The sequence below is a fragment of the Salmo salar genome, chromosome ssa26, assembly GCF_905237065.1.
Source record: "Salmo salar chromosome ssa26, Ssal_v3.1, whole genome shotgun sequence".
Classification (NCBI taxonomy): domain Eukaryota; kingdom Metazoa; phylum Chordata; class Actinopteri; order Salmoniformes; family Salmonidae; genus Salmo; species Salmo salar.
Window position 1 is genome coordinate 32,139,494 of NC_059467.1, and position 16,477 is coordinate 32,155,970.

The 16,477-nt window shown below is 46.8% G+C and overlaps 3 protein-coding genes across 17 annotated transcripts in view; all 3 read left to right on the forward strand.

The window, feature by feature from the left end:
- LOC106587663 (protein FAM214A) overlaps window positions 1-5,327 on the forward strand; it is a 37,876-nt gene extending 32,549 nt beyond the window's left edge. The window contains 5 exon segments of the mRNA XM_045708921.1: window positions 1,372-1,468; window positions 1,606-1,764; window positions 3,564-3,632; window positions 4,057-4,295; window positions 4,456-5,327. Of these exon segments, the coding sequence (XP_045564877.1) occupies window positions 1,372-1,468; window positions 1,606-1,764; window positions 3,564-3,632; window positions 4,057-4,295; window positions 4,456-4,609 (718 nt within the window). The 3' untranslated portion in view covers window positions 4,610-5,327.
- Window positions 5,328-6,103: 776 nt separating this feature from the next.
- arp19 (cAMP-regulated phosphoprotein 19) lies at window positions 6,104-10,913 on the forward strand. The gene is given in 3 exon segments (NM_001141240.1): window positions 6,104-6,276; window positions 9,111-9,184; window positions 10,520-10,913. Coding segments are annotated over 3 exon segments (291 nt in total). The 5' UTR covers window positions 6,104-6,225; the 3' UTR covers window positions 10,686-10,913.
- A 1,785-nt stretch (window positions 10,914-12,698) lies between these two features.
- LOC106587673 (unconventional myosin-Va) overlaps window positions 12,699-16,477 on the forward strand; it is a 98,364-nt gene continuing 94,585 nt past the window's right edge. For all 15 annotated transcript variants that reach the window (XR_006762257.1, XR_006762254.1, XR_006762256.1 and 12 more), the window contains exon 1: window positions 12,699-12,975. Coding sequence is in view for 10 of the 15 variants with exons in the window: in XM_045708922.1 (XP_045564878.1) it covers window positions 12,919-12,975 (57 nt within the window). In the remaining 5 variants the exon portion in view is untranslated. The remainder of the gene's footprint in view (window positions 12,976-16,477) is intronic.

Below are 16,477 nucleotides of genomic sequence, written 5' to 3' on the forward strand. Positions count from 1 at the left end.
GGTGGTGCGGTCTGCACAACGCATCACTAGGCGCAAACTACCTGCCCTCCAGGACACCTACAGCACCCAATGTCACAGGAAGGCCAAAAAGATCATCAAGGACAACAACCACCTGAGCCACTGCCTGTTCACCCCGCTATCATCCAGAAGGCGAGGTCAGTACAGGTGCATCAAAGCTGGAACCGAGAGACTGAAAAACAGCTTCTATCTCAAGGCCATCAGACTGTTAAACAGCCATCACTAACACAGAGTGGCTGCTGTCAACATACAGACTCAAATCTCTGGCCACTTTAATAAATGTAATAAATGGATTTAATAAAGGTATCACTAGTCACTTTAAATAACGGCATTTTAATAATGTTTACATATCCTACATTACTCATCTCATATGTATATACTGTATTTTATACCATCTTTTGCATCTTGCCTATGCCGCACGGCCATCGCTCATCCATATATTTATATGTACATATTCTTATTCATCCCTTTACATTTGTGTGTATACGGTAGTCGTTGTGAATTTGTTTGATTATTTGTTAGATATTACTGCACTGTCGGAACTAGAAGCACAAGCATTTCGCTACACTCGCATTAACATCTGCCAACCATGTGTATGTGACCAATAAAATGTGATTTGATTTAGACTCATCATGTACACACCATAGATCCATGGTCAGATTTAGGTCCTTAATAACCTTGTCCTCAAACTCAATTGCTACCACTTAGAGGTTCAATAGAGAGTGAGCCGACTGGTAGGTGAGATGTTCTTACTAGACATCAGTGTTCAGTCAGTCCAGGCCTGTACTGTACTGTAGCCCTGTCCTGTCCTCTCACACTGCCACCTGCTGTTCTGGTGGCTGTATTGCTAGTACTGTTGCTACTGACCTGACAGTGAGACTCAACTCAAAATGGCAGCTGTGCACAGCTCTACAGTCAGAGGCCCTGCTCTGCTCTGATCTGGCCGCTGGGTTACTGTGTGGATTAGGGATTAGAGGTCAGTTTGAGCCGAGGATGATGCTTCTACATACATAGCTGATTAAGGTTTGATAGTGTTTGAATATACAGTATTAGTCATGTTGAATCATAAATTCAGATTTAGACCGCATGACAGCAATCCATGCTTTGGTTTAGCTTCCCTGACACTGTTTCCAAATAGTAATATTTTAGCATTTGTGGCACAAATCCCATTCAAATCATAGGACTGATATTAGCATATTTCGTGCATGTCCAAATCATTCCAGGGTTGCAGGGTCTGCAAGCCATCTCTAATTTTCATGATTCAACAAATGAAGTAATCGACCAATGTGTGTGTGTGTGTGTGTGTGTGTGTGAACCCGTTTTTAACCCTCTACTGTGTGTTCTGTTGTGAAGAGTGTGTGTGAAGAGAGTGGAGGAGTCAGAGGAGCCTCAGCCGCTGTTCAGTGCCAGCGCTCCACCTGCCAGCCTCAGTCTACTGGGCAACTTTGAGGTACCACTCTCTCTCTTCTCACTCACTCACTCCACTCACTCACTCACTCACTCACTCACTCACTCACTCACTCACTCACTCACTCACTCACATAAGTGTACATGCATTGTATGACCTAAAGCATGTGTGTGTTACAGGAGTGTGTGTTGAACTACCGCCTGGAGTCGTTGGGGTCAGTGGAGGGTTTCACGGCCGAGGTGGGTGCTTCCGGAACCTTCTGCCCCAGTCACATGACCTTCCCCGTCGACGTCTCCTTCTACAGCGTCTCTGACGACAACGCACCCTCGCCATACATGGTGAGACACACCTACAGAACATACACAGGCATATTATATATATCCCCCCACAAACTTTATATACACTGAACAAAAATTTAAATGCAACAATTTCAAAGATTTTACTGAGTTACAGTCCATATAAGGTAATCAGTCAATTGAAATAAATGAATTAGGCCCTACACTATGGATTTCACATGACTGAAAAAGCAGTCAGTATCTGGTGTGACCACCATTTGCCTCATGCAGCGCGGCACATCTCCTTCACAAAGAGTTGATCAGGCTGTTGATTGTGGCCTGTGGAATGTTGTCCCACTCCTCTTCAATGGCTGTGCAAAGTTGCTGGATATTGACGGGAACTGGAACACGCTTTTGTACACGTCGATCCAGAGCATCCCAAACATGCTCAATGGGCGACATGTCTGGTGAGTATGCAGGCCATGGAAGAACTGTGACATTTTCAGCTTCCAGGAGTTGTGCACAGATCCTTGCGACATGGGGCCGTGCATTATCATGCTGAAACATGAGGTGATGGCTTGTCACGAGAATGTTCAATCACAATGATGATAACTAAACAATCATTTAAGCTTTGACCAATCCCCGAGGTTTGTAAGACCCTGGGTTTAATAGTAATTAGGCAAAGACTCAGCTTATGCAAAAGGTTGGTTCTTTATTCACCAGAACGTTATGAAATCAAAAATGCAAACACAGTCTTTATAACACACACACAAACAAGTTCAATCTTAAGCTACGCCTTGCTCAGACAGTCGGTGTTTTTCCACTACACAGATGCATTGTTTCTTTAATCTGCAACATGTTTCATAATCTTCTGCAAGCCTAACAGTTTCTCCACTCCACGGGTGGGGACAGGATGTCCTGTAAGGAACACAGTAGTACAACTTGTCTGTCGATAGCTCCTCTTATCATTTGTTTCACACTTGCACCCTGCTTACATACTAAAAAGGAGCAAAAGGTCCTAATTCTGACTAAAACTACACACATCATCAGATTATACATTTATGATTCTAATACATTTCATACAATTATATGGTTTCAGGGTGGAATTCTTTAGTCAGTACTTTAAACATATAAATTCCATTATCATGGCTGCAGATGAATGGCACAACAATAGGTCTCAGGATCTCGTCATGATATCTCTGTGCATTTAAATTTGCCATTGATAAAATGCAATTGTGTTTGTTTTCCGTAGCTTATGCCTGTCCATACCATAACCCCACCACCACCATGGGGCACTCTGTTCACAACGTTGACATCAGCAAACCGCTCGCCTACACAACGCCATACACATAGTCTGAGGTTGTGAGGCCGGTTGGACTTACTGCCAAATTCTCTAAAATTACGTTGGAGGAGGCTTATGGTAGAGAAATTCATGTTTAATTCTCTGGCAGCAGCTCTGGTGGACATTCCTGCAGTCAGACATCTGTGGCATTGTGTTGTGTGACAAAACTGCACATTTTAGAGTGGCCTTTTATTGTCCCCAGCACAAGGTGCACCTGTGTAATAATCATGCTTTTTTTTAAATCAGCTTCTTGATATGCCACACATGTCAGGTGAATGGATTATCGTGGAAAAGGAGAAATGCTCACTAACAGGGATGTAAACACATTTGTGCACAAGATTTGAGAGAAATTCGCTTTTTGTTTCGGAATTATTTTATTTCAGCTCATGAAACATGGGGTAAAACACTTTACATGTTGCGTTTTTATATATATATATATATATATATATATATACACACACACACTTACTGCTCACAGTGCAGATCAATATTAATAGTGTGTGTGTTGTTTTTGTTACAGGGAGTCATCAACCTGGAGACTCTGGGTAAACGGGGCTACCGCGTCCCTCCATCAGGAACCATTCAAGTGGTGAGGACAGATTTACACTCTGTGGATTATACACATTGAAGACTTTTGTTTAAATGTGTGTGCATGCGTGTCATTGTTGCTGACATAATAACTCCAGACAGAGAGAACAAAGGAAAGATGGGCCAGCTCCCGTTCCAGCAGAGAGTTAGGAGAGGGAGACCTTAAGTGTGGACAGAGAGAAATAAATTACTGTAGTATGTTAACCCCTTCTCTTTTCCTCTCTCCCACCCACTTTCTCTCTCTCTCCTGCCCTCTCTCTCTCTCCCACCCACTTTCTCTCTCCTGCTCTCTCTCTCTCTCTCTCTCTCTCTCTCTCTCTCTCTCTCTTGCTCTCTCTCTCTCTCTCCTGCCCTCTCTCTCTCTCTCTCTCTCTCTCTCTCTCCTGCCCTCTTTCTCTCTCTCTCCTGCCCTCTTTTTCTCCCAGACCTTATTTAACCCCAATAAGACGGTGGTGAAGATGTTTGTGGTGGTGTATGACCTGAGAGCCATGCCTGCCGGCCACCAGACCTTCCTCCGTCAGAGGACCTTTTCTGTCCCGGTTCGACGGGACAGCTCACACTCACACAAACACGGCAGCCCAGACAACACACACACACACGGCAGCAGCAGGAAAGCCCTCTCCCTCGGCCAGGAACGCATCCTGCGCTACCTCATTCACCTGAGGTAAGAAAGACACCTGACCTGGCTCAGCTGACCTGTCAATCACATCTCACCTGTCAATCAAATAAATTACCTGTTAGTCAAGACTGGACAGAAGACCAAACTGAACAGGAAAACATTGTACTGGCACTAATCTAGCTCTTTCTTCACCCCCCCCCTCCAGGTTCCAGACCTCTAGGTCAGGTAAAGTGTACCTCCACAGGGATATCAGACTGCTGTTCAGTAGGAAGTCTATGGAGGTAGACAGTGGAGCGGCCTACGAACTCAAGTCCTACACAGAGTCCCCAGCTGACCCAGCCTTCTCCCCGCGCTGCTGACACACACACACACACACACACACACACACACACACACCCACCTCTATCTGCACTGACACACACACACACACACACACACACTCCTCTAACTGCACTGACGCAAACACGCACACCCACAGAGAGAGCTGTCAGAGAGCTGGGCTCAGCGTTCTCGTGTGGAACAGTCCAGACAGGCTCCGTCCCAGATACCTAAGGCCTGGAGATTCTGCTGACCATCTGACCATGAACAGCTCCTGGTCCTACAGAACCCTGCTGTTTTCTGTGAAGCTCAAACATGTCTTTATACATGTAGAAAATGTATTAAAGACATGCTAAAACAAACATCAAATTCACGTTAGCGACCATGGACCACTGACTGACCAGAACAAGCAATCAAGAGACTGAGAAAATTACAAGACGACATTGAAAAAGCGCACTGTGTATTTCCATGACTGGAAATCAAAAGGAATAATATTCTAATATTTTTTTGTACTGTTACAAAAACAAATCTCTGAAGTGTTGCAATAGAGAGTAACATGTAGCTTTAGTGTTTACATAATTTTCTTTGTTTACCGTCAGTTATTTAATATTTAAATTAATATTTCAGTTACTGCTTATGTGACATCTATCATCCTCAGCATTATGATGTAGTGCAAAACTCTGTAAATCATAATGTGTATTTTTGACATTAACTCAGATCTGAAAATATATATATATCTTAAAGCAATCTTGAAAGCTGCATTGTGTCTGTGTCTCTTTTATTTTGAGTGTCTTGGACAACTGAGGTCCATGTCATGTTAACTAATGTAAAACATATTGTTCTTATACATATGATAAAGATGATATGAAAATTAGTCAGTATTTCTACAGTAGTATAAAACGTAAAGTCCTCATTGGTCATAGCAGGTTGGTCCTGGAGTCAGATGTCCATGATCAAGTGGCCTGTGGAGAAGACAAAGAATACACACTGGGGAACTACATTCAAATCCTTGTCAATTAAATAACACTTTTCTTCTGTCTGTAAACCACTAATATATGTAACCTGACCCTTCTTTCTTAGTGTAGGCCTACTGCTGCAGGCTTCAGCTGCCAAGAGGTCATGGCACAGGTGGTGGCTCCGCTCCATAACCAGAGTCACTGGTTCAGCTCTGGCAGTTCTCCCACAATCACTGGCCTTCAATATAACATATGGATCATGGTCCATCAAAGGAAGAATGTGTATAATTTCGCTTATTTCATGACATTGGACTTGATGGCCAAAGCCTTCTGATGCAGTCCATTATCATTACAGCAACAAAAACACGACATTTACCATCATGCAATATACTGGGAAACACCACTTCAAATCTGATGTCAAAAACGTTTGTAGTGAATGTCGGTTGCATGAATTAAGTCGAGTAAAGTTGATGCTCAATAAAAGGCTCCACTTCTGTCTTGCTCAAATATCAAGCGACAGTTTTAGAGGAAGACGGATGAGCGCGCCTCTGCTAAAGAATGACGTCAGATCGGGCAGACATATTTGTGGGGGCTAATAGTTAACGGTCGCACGGATTCGTATGGGAGAGGAAGCCAGGGCAAGGATTTAGTTCAGATTGTGTTTACTTCTCGACTTTGCCAGGGATCGAGGTTACACAGAAATGTCGGAGGAAATTGAGGGGACAAAGACGACGGAGGTGAATGACCAGAATGTATGTTTATTTGTCTGAAACACAACCACTTGCTAACCAACGACAGTCAAGCTGCACTGCAATGCACACTATCATATGATATGGCAGGTTTTTAGCTAACGTTAGCTACTGTAACGTCGTTAGCGTTAATCCTTTCTAACTATCTGTCGTGATTATCAACAATATCAGTTGTCTTAATAAATGCCAGTTGGTATCAAATCAAGCTGTTTTCCATAACTATTTGTAGTCGTAGCTAGCAGGGCTTTTCGATATTAAGCTAACGTTAACTAAGGTCGGATTTCATCTAGCTAACGCGGTAGCTAGCTACGATAGTTAACGTTAGCTGCCCACAATGCTAACGTTAACTAATCAAGTCATGATTATTTAAGTACAAGCAGAACAAATCCCCCAATTATTGTTTTTCCTGAAGTAATAACCAACGTTAGTTAATTGACTTGCTTATTGGATAATGACCTAACAAGTTAACGTTAAATATGTCGGTTTGTGTCTATTTTAGCCAGCTTGCTAACCAACTATCATTGGCACATTAGCCAGCTAGTTTTAACCACATTAACCAACAAGTAATCTAACTAGCTACCTACCACCATCAAAGCCATCTAACGTTAGCGAAGTTATGTTGCTTTCAGTGGCTTGACTACTGTTGTCTACTCTAAAGAAGGCAATCTGGCGGTCTGTCAACAGTGACTCGCCCCTCGCTGTACTGAAGGCCAGTGTTTGTTTTGTCCTTAGCTAGGTAGCTAGCTAAACTCAGCAAAAAAAGAAACGTCCTCTCACTGTCAACTGCGTTTATTTTCAGCAAACTTAACATGTGTAAATATTTGTATGAACATAAGATTCACCAACTGAGACATAAACTGAACAAGTTCCACAGACATGTGACTAACATAAATTGAATAATGTGTCCCTGAACAAAGGGGGGTCAAAATCAAAAGTAACAGTCGGTATCTGGTGTGGCCACCAGCTGCATTAAGTACTGCAGTGCATCGCCTCCTCATGGACTGCACCAGATTTGCCAGTTCTTGCTGTGAGATGTCACCCCACTCTTCCACCAAGGCACCTGCATGTTCCCGGACATTTCTGGGGGGAATGGCCCTCACCCTCCGATCCAACAGGTCCCAGACGTGCTCAATGGGATTGAGATCCGGGCTCTTCGCTGGCCATGGCAGAACACTGACTTTCCTGTCCTGCAGGAAATCACACACAGAACGAGCAGTATGGCTGGTGGCATTGTCATGCTGGAGGGTCATGTCAGGATGAGCCTGCAGGAAGGGTACCACATGAGGGAGGAGGATGTCTTCCCTTTAACGCACAGCGTTGAGATTGCCTGCAATGACAACAAGCTCAGTCCGAAGATGCTGTGACATACCACCCCAGACCATGACGGACCCTCCACCTCCAAATCGATCCCGCTCCAGAGTACAGGCCTCAGTCTAACGCTCATTCCTTCGATGATAAACGCAAATCCGACCATCACCCCTGGTGAGACGAAACCGCGACTCGTCAGTGAAGAGCACTTTTTGCCAGTCCTGTCTGGTCCAGCGACGGTGGGTTTGTGCCCGTAGGCGACGTTGTTGACGCTGATGTCTGGTGAGGACCTGCCATACAACAGGCCTACAAGTCCTCAGTCCAGCCTCTCTCAGCCTATTGCTGACAGTCTGAGCACTGATGGAGGGATTGTGCGTTCCTGGTGTAACTCGGGCAGTTGTTGTTGCCATCCTGTACCTGTCCCGCAGGTGTGATGTTCGGATGTACTGATCCTGTGCAGGTGTTGTTACACGTGGTCTGCCACTGCGAGGACGATCAGCTCTCCGTCCTGTCTCCCTGTAGTGCTGTCTTAGGCGTCTCACAGTACGGACATTGCAATTTATTGCCCTGGCCACATCTGGTGTCCTCATGCCTCCTTGCAGCATGCCTAAGGCACGTTCACGCAGATGAGCAGGGACCCTGGGCATCTTTCTTTTGGTGTTTTTCAGAGTCAGTAGAAAGGCCTCTTTTTGGTGTCCTAAGTTTTAATAACTGTGACCTTAATTGCCTACCGTCTGTAAGCTGTTAGTGTCTTAACGACCGTTCCACAGCTCCATGTTCATTAATTGTTTATGGTTCATTGAACAAGCATGGGAAACAGTGTTTAAACCCTTTACAATGAAGATCTGTGAAGTTATTTGGATTTTTACGAATTATCTTTGAAAGATGTCCCTTTTTCAGGACCCTGTATCTTTTTTTGCTGAGTTTGTCCTGTGACAATATCTGTGAGAGAACATTAGGACCACCTTACAAATTTTGAGTTGCACCCCCTTTTGCCCTCAGAACAGGCTCAATTCGCCAGGGTATGGACTACAAGATGTCGAAAGCATTCCACAGGGATGCTGGTCCATGTTGACTCCAATGCTTCCCACAGTTGTCAAGTTGGCTGGATGTCTTTGGGTGGTGGACCATTCTTAATACACATGGGCAAACTGTTGAGCGTGAAAACCCAGCAGCGTTGCAGTTCTTAGCACAATTTAACCAGGCGCTCTAGACTAGAGCGTCCATAGGGGGAGCAGCAGGCTGAAAGCTTGACTTCCCTACCAGTAGTAACAGCCCTGCTCCCTCCGCGTGGGTGGTCCATGTGTTTGCATGTGTTGTCCATGTGGGTGGCGTATGTGTTGTGCAGGCATTTTCAGGAGCTGATGTGACAGACCACAGTGTGCTTGCTTAGCATAGCTTCGGGTACACTGTCCGTACAACGGCTCGAACCCTGGGCACAATGCCTCGCAAACACGTGACCACCCGCTTGACAATGCCTTTAGCCAGCTGCGCCACAGAAAAGCTTTCAATTGTTGTTTGTGTTTCAGGAGATGGACGACAAGGTGATCAGTCCAGAGAAGGTTGAGGAGGCCAAGTTGAAGGCTCGCTACCCAAACCTGGGGCACAAACCTGGAGGCTCCGACCTGCTACGCAAACGCCTGACCAAGGGGGTGAGTCCACAGCCTTACCTACTTCCCTACCTTCTCTCCTAACCTATCCCCACAAGTCCACAGTTCTCTCTCTCTTAGCATCAATTAGACAGTATTAAAAAAAAGTTGCAGCTTGTTTTAAGTTTAACATTCTCTCTCTGCAGCAAAAGTATTTTGACTCTGGGGACTACAACATGGCCAAGGCCAAGGTGAAGAACAAGCAGCTTCCTGCAGCCACGTCAGAGAAGAGCGGAGGAGGAGAGATCACAGGAGACCATATCCCTACACCTCAGGACCTGCCGCAGAGGAAACCTTCCCTGGTGGCCAGCAAACTGGCCGGCTGATACACACTGTCCTGTCTCTAACCCTGTCAATACTCCTAACAATCACCCTACTACACCTGTTCCTGTCTCACTACCTCCCCCTGTCTACTTCTGCCCCAGAGAGACCCTTCTCTGGTGGCCAGCAAACTGGCACGCACCCCTAACTGCCTGTCCCTGGTTCTGTCCCTCATCCTCTTCACCCAGTCCTCTCTGCTTCCCCTCACCTTCCACTCTGTTATGGCTCCCTCTTCTTCCTGCTCTTCCTCCCCTACCCTCTCTGTTCTTGTTTATTTTCTATTCTCATGTAAAAATACACTGAAAGCAAGGATGAGGATGTGTAGAAGGGAGAGAGAGGGAGGACTGGGATGACTCCACTACAGGAGAAGACTTTAAAGATGACTCTGTGTCCCAGATGACACCCTATCCCCTATATAGCCCTGTGGGCCCTGGTCAAAGGTGCACAGTGTACAAAACATTAGGAACACAATTCCTAATATTGAGTTGCACCCCCTTTTTCCCTCAGAACAGCCTCAATTCGTCGGGGCATGGACTCTACAAGGTGTCAAGCGTTCCACAGGGATGCTGGCCCATGTTGACTACAATGCTTCTCACAGTTGTCAAGTTGGCTGGATGTCCTTTGGGTGGTGGACCATTGTTGAGACACACAGGAAACTGTTGAACGTGACAAATCCAGCAGTGTTGCAGTTCTTGACCCACTCAAACAGGCGCCTACTACCATATCCCGTTCAAAGGCACCTAAATCTGTCACCCTCTGAATGGCACACATACACAATCCGTCTCAAGGCTTCACAATCCTTCTTTAACCGGTCTCCTCCCCTTCATCTACACTGATTGAAGTGGATTTAACACGTGACATCAATAAGGGATCATAGCTTTCACCTTATCAGTCTGTCATGGAAAGAGCAGGTGTTCATAATGTTTTGTACACTCAGTGTATTTAGGGAATAGGGTGCCATTTGGGACGCACACCTGGAGAGTCTGTAACAGGAGGGAGGAGGGCCCAGACTGGGGAGACAGAGATTTTGAAATGGTTTACTATTCCCTATGCAGTACACTATTATCAATCAGAGCCCTATGTGGCTGCCCTATGAGCATCTGGCCCAAAACGGTTCCACTACATAGGGCATAGTGATCCATTTGGGACAGGCAGACGGTCTAGAGGGTTGAATGTCATCTCCAGTCCTGTTAACTGATTGTGTAAATATTTCTAGTTGTGTTGGAGAGGAGTGAGGCTGAAATCAGCCTTTTAGAATGTTTTAACGTAGAATATTATGATTTACCAAACACATTGTTGGTGTTATGTTGTCATCTAAATGATGCTGTAATGTGATTGAATAGAACCTTGATAATGACTGACCAGAACCTCTCACTACTGTTGTTCTGTTTAAAGGCTACATTGTTGTCCCAAGTGGCAACCTATTCATTACATAGTGCACCACTTTTGAACAGGGTCCAAGGGGCTCTGGTGGTGAGAAGTAGTGCATTATATAGGGAATCTCCAATCATACCCTTCTTTCTGTGTAGTGCACTACATTATACGCACTGCCACATAGGGCTCTAGTCAAAAGTAGTGCACTATTGGCGAGTTTTCAATGAGGATTTACCCCAGTGTTTTACCAAAATACTCTGACTTTTCTGTTTCCGTCTACCCGGGTCGGCACCCATGTCTCACTGGGCCATGGCTCCAGTGGACCTGTTCTGACTTGGAGTCAAGCCCAGGCCCTGGGTACTTTTCAACCTCATTTTCATAATAATGGTAAACTATGAACTTTAACACCTTCTCACAAAGCTACTGTCTTGAATGATGTAGAGGTTGTTGATTCTGCCTGCCCCAAGTCTTTAGCATCAACCTCCTGATAACACTAGAGCTTACATTAAAACACTGATGACCCACTCGTGTAAGTCTCAATGGAAAAGCACCAACATGTATGGCCCCATAAAACCTCTATTTGTAACCTCTGTTTTCAGACCAGAGGGAGGGGTGAATGTCACAGGTTGGTGGCCCCTTTAATTGGGGAGGATGTGCTCATGATAAGGGCTGGAGGGGAATGGTATCACACATGGTTTTAATGTGTTTGATGCCATTCCATTTACTCTGTTCCATCCATTATGAGCCGCCCTCCCCTCAGCAGCCTCCACTGGGGAATGTAGATGTGACGGGGGTTCTAAAGACATCTTCATTTAACTCCAAATTCTTTGGCCTCACACACCCTCATTCATCTTTCACACACAGACACACTCCTCTACACCCCAACTCTCTCACATACACACACACACACACTCACTCCCACTCTCCTTCTTTCTCTCTCACACACACCCTCATACACACCTACCCCCTTTGGCCAGCATATCTTTACAGATCTCAATCACACCCTATTCCCTATATAGTGCTCTACTGTATATATGCACGGGCCAGTCCACTAGTGGGGGTGTGGTCATCAAGGGTCTGAAGCTGAAGGACTGAATAGTTAAGGTGTGTGTGTGTATGACTGCCCCCATCCACAACCCCCCCGTCACTTTGTGCCGTTTTGTAAATAAACTAGTTTTGCACAAACGGCTGTTGGGTGTTTGATGACTGACTCCATGCATTGACAGATCATACAATCATCTATGAAGGATTGTATACAAAGGAATTATGTATGCAAATGTAGAGGCCAGTTAGTATTAGATGAGGGATAACACCAGCAGAGCCGAAGCACCACCAAGATAAGTCTTGATCAAAATGTATGTAAATAATCTGGATTTATCTCCCACTTAAGACACACAAGCTGAGGCCAAAGACCGACAGACCCTTGTGGAAGAAGATTGTTGCAGCTTTATGTCCCACCTGGGATGAAGGGGGCTAAATTATCAGGCCTATGGCAACCAGGGCTGTATTCATTAGTCGGATTCTGTTGCAAAACGTTTAGTCTGTTGCAATCCAAACGGAAAACGTTTGGCATCGAACATGAGTTTCTGTTGAACAAATTCAGGTAGGTTCCTCCCCGTTTCGTTCTGTTTGCTTCCGTTTGGCTCCTATAGTAAACAGACTAAACGTTTTGCAACGGAATCTGACTAATATCTGACTAGCAGGCTTCTAACCAGCAGAACTAAAGCGATGTCGCCTCTTGGCCACAGCGGAGCGCTGTTTAGCCATGTTTCCGAGGCCATGGCAACAACCGCGTTTCACTGAATCATTTTATCCATCATCAATTCCCATAATGCTTCGAGAGATGCTAAAATATTGAGGTTTTCTAGGTATGACGGCGCTAGGTGCTGTACACTAAAAAGAGAGTAACCTAAAACCTGGTGGGACTTTTATTAACTGCGAGGAAAAAACAGAGCGGCGACCTACTGATGTTGAAATCTAGCTGCTGAGATTCATGGAAAAAGGACACGACAGCTCCACCAGTATGGCAGCGTCAGAGCTGTACACAAAGGTAATATAACCAACGTGATCGGTATTTGCTTTGCCTTGTGCGTTTATAGCGTTTCTGCAGCGCCTTCTTCAATGAGAACAAAGCAAAGAGCTTGTTTATAATCATTCATTCGTTGATGGCGGGAATGAATGAGAGGGAAGTCTTTAAACCAAACATTGAGATTGACAGGTCACAAAGCTTCGAACAACGCACAGGAGGTGATTATCAAACCAGTGTGTGGTTTTTGGAACGAATGAAAAGCGTTTGAAGCAGCGTCCTACAGCCTGGGGCAATATACAGTACATATAGGTTGACATGCAGTAGCCTATGACTGAGTGAAGGCGCCTTCTATATTTAGCTCTCTGCTGTGTTAAAATGGGTGCAGCAGAAGCAGCTCAGCTGACAAAGCGCCGAGGCTATGGGTTCTGCGATTCGGCCTCTGTCTCTGCCCTTCATAGCCCCCCGCTCAGAATGACCGTCAATTTAAATGTTTTATTATTCGGCTTAATGTCAGGTCGGGGTTGATGCACTTTTAAAAATACGATTTTTATTTTGGTATACATTTAGCATCGCACTGGCTACGATGGAGAATGGTGTTTTTTGACCTACATAAATCATGTTATTTTGTCAACCGGCAGTCGCACAGTGATGTTTGTTATTGTGTTTTATAAAGGAGTTTTATAAAGGCTGTTTATTTGATCTCGAGGCTGGGATTCGGTTTGGGTACCGAGGAGAGAGGAATGATGCTGATACCAGTGGTGACGTCACGGGCCTCGCTTACGTCAACGCGATTTGTTTTGAGATTTTTTTCCCCCCCTTTTTGCATCCATGACCATGTTCAGTATGCAAACGTAGATAGAAATATCACAAATAGAGCTGACGTTATTCCGTATTCTACAAGTCAGCCATGCATGTTTGTTTTACATCGGATATTTCTAGCTGAAAGTTCCAAAACTTTGCATCCAGCTGAACAAAGGTTACTTATGTAACCATGGTTATGTGAACTATATGGATCACTCCAATATATTGGTATCACTCTGTGGCGGAGGGATACATCCGAGGTGAGGATTTACAGATTTACTCCTGTGTACACCTGTGTCACAGCTGGGGTCCGCCCCTATATATAGACCCCATGGCCACGACACACGTTCTCTACATAATTTTTGAGGCGCCTCTAGCACCGTAGAGGATTGGGGTGATCCATATAGCTCACATAACCGTGGTTACATACATAACCTTCGTTATGTTTCACTATATTGGATCACTCCAAGATATTGGTATACCGTACCAGATTAGTCGGTGCTAGAGGGACTTGGCCAGCCAGCGGCAAAGTCCCAGCGCGGGACCGAAACACAGGGGCCGTCAATGTGGAAGGGGGTCCCGGCACAGTCCCCGAACAGGGAGGCGACGCCCAGGACTGCTGAACCAACCGCAGAGGAAGGTGCCACATTTACCCGATAGTACCTAGCAAAGGTGCAAGAGGAAGCCCAGCTGGCCACAGCACAGATCTCAGCGAGGGGCATTCCTCTCAGTAGAGCCCAGGACGCAGCCACACCTCGTGTTAAATGTGCCACCACAGATCCCAGCACTGGCCTGCCAGCCAGGCGGTATGCTGTCGTTATCGTGTCCACGATCCAGTGAGACAAAGAGCTGGTCTGTTGTTTTCACTGACTGTGTCCGCTCCACATAGGTAGCCAGTGCCCTCACAGGGCACAGCATGCCGGAGGGAGGCCCAGACTCCCCCGCGACTGCCGGGAGGGTCGTAAGGAGACAGGATAAAAAGGGATGTTCACATGCCTGTCTGACAGAACCTTCGGGAGGAATGAAGGGCTGGGGCGGAGTGATGTCCAGGGTCCATCCGGTAGCACACAGAACTTACCGGAAGAGCATGGAGCTCACCCACCCTCTTCATGGATGTAATCGGTACCAAGAAAACCACCTTCATAGAGAGGTGTTTCAGGGAGGCAGACTCCAACTGTTCGAAAGGTGGCTTTGCCAAAGCTGCCAAGACCACATCCAGATCCCAGCTTGCTGTTGAGCGGGTCCTAGCTGGACGCAGGCAACGAACCCCCTTCATAAACCTGGAGACCAAGGGATGGCGCCCCACTGGCTTGTCCATCCATCCCACATGGCAGGCAGATATAGCTGCCAAATACCCTCTCAGTGTAGAGGCCGCCAAGCCCTTATCCAAGCGAGACTGCAGGTATTGGAGGACATACTGCACCCTGCATGACTCGGGCACAACCTCAATACCAGTGCACCAAGAGCAGGACAACTGCCAGCACAACTGGTATGCCGCGGTTGTAACCAGCGCCCTTGTGCTCTGCATGGTGTTCATTACACCCTCCTGTGGTCCTAACATAGACCATTGGTGCCATTCAGTGGTCAAGCCCACAGACTGAGGCGGTGCGGCCTCGGATGCCACAGAGTTCCCCCGACCTGAGACAGCAGGTCCGGTCTCAGGGGAAGTTGCCAAGGTGTCCCAGACAACAGGGACAGGAGAAGGCTGAACTAGGGTGGTCTGGGCCAGTATGGGGCCACCAGAAGCAGACGATGCTCTGCCATCCTGGTCCTGTCCAGCACAGCCTGGATCAGGGGATAAGGGGGGAATGCATAAGCTCCAGCCCTGGCCAATCGTGAGCCAGAGCATTCAAGCCCAGAGGCCCTGGTGGCTCCGACATGGAGTACCATAGGGGCAGTGTGCATTGTCCAGAGAGGCAAACAAGTCCACCTGCACCCTCCCGAACTTGTCCCACAGGTGCTGCACCACCTGGGGATGTAGGCTCCGGTCCCAAGGTGGCGGGCCCTACTTCAAGAGCATATCCACTGACACATTTAGGATGCCAGGTACGTGTGCTACGCGTAGAGACGCTAGACGTCCCTGAGCCCAGAGAAGGAGATCCCGTGTCATAATATGGAGGCGGTGGGACCTCAGTCCACCCTGATGGTTGATGGAAGCCACCACTGTGGTGTTGTCCATTCTCAACAGGACATGTCTTCCCTTCAGATGTGGAAGGAAAGACTGCAGGGCCAGCAGTACAGCTAGGCGCTGTAGTGTATTGATGTGCCTGCCGCTCCAAGGGGGTAGCCAACAGCCGCTGGCTGACCTGCCTTTGATCACCCCCCCCCCCTCAGCCAATCTGGGAGGCGTCTGTGCTAACCATCTCCCGGCGGCACATCCTTAGCATCTCCACCCCATCTGAGAGACAGGAGTGACAGCGCCACCTCAACAATACCCTGAGGCAATGTGCAGTCACCCGCAGCTGGCGGTGACGGTGATGCTTTGGGTGCAGCTGGTGGGAGTTGAACCACCGTTGAAGAGGCCGGAGATGGAGCAGGCCCAGGGGAATCAACAACGAGGAAGCCCAACAGGCGTTGGCAGGTTAGGGCGGATACCACCCGCCCCTGCCGAAAGTAATCGAGGCAAGTTAATTAAGATCACCTGAACCCTTCTGGTGGGCAGGCGTGCTCTCATGAGGACTGAGTCCAGTTCCATGCAAATGAAGGCCATCCTCTGGGTTGG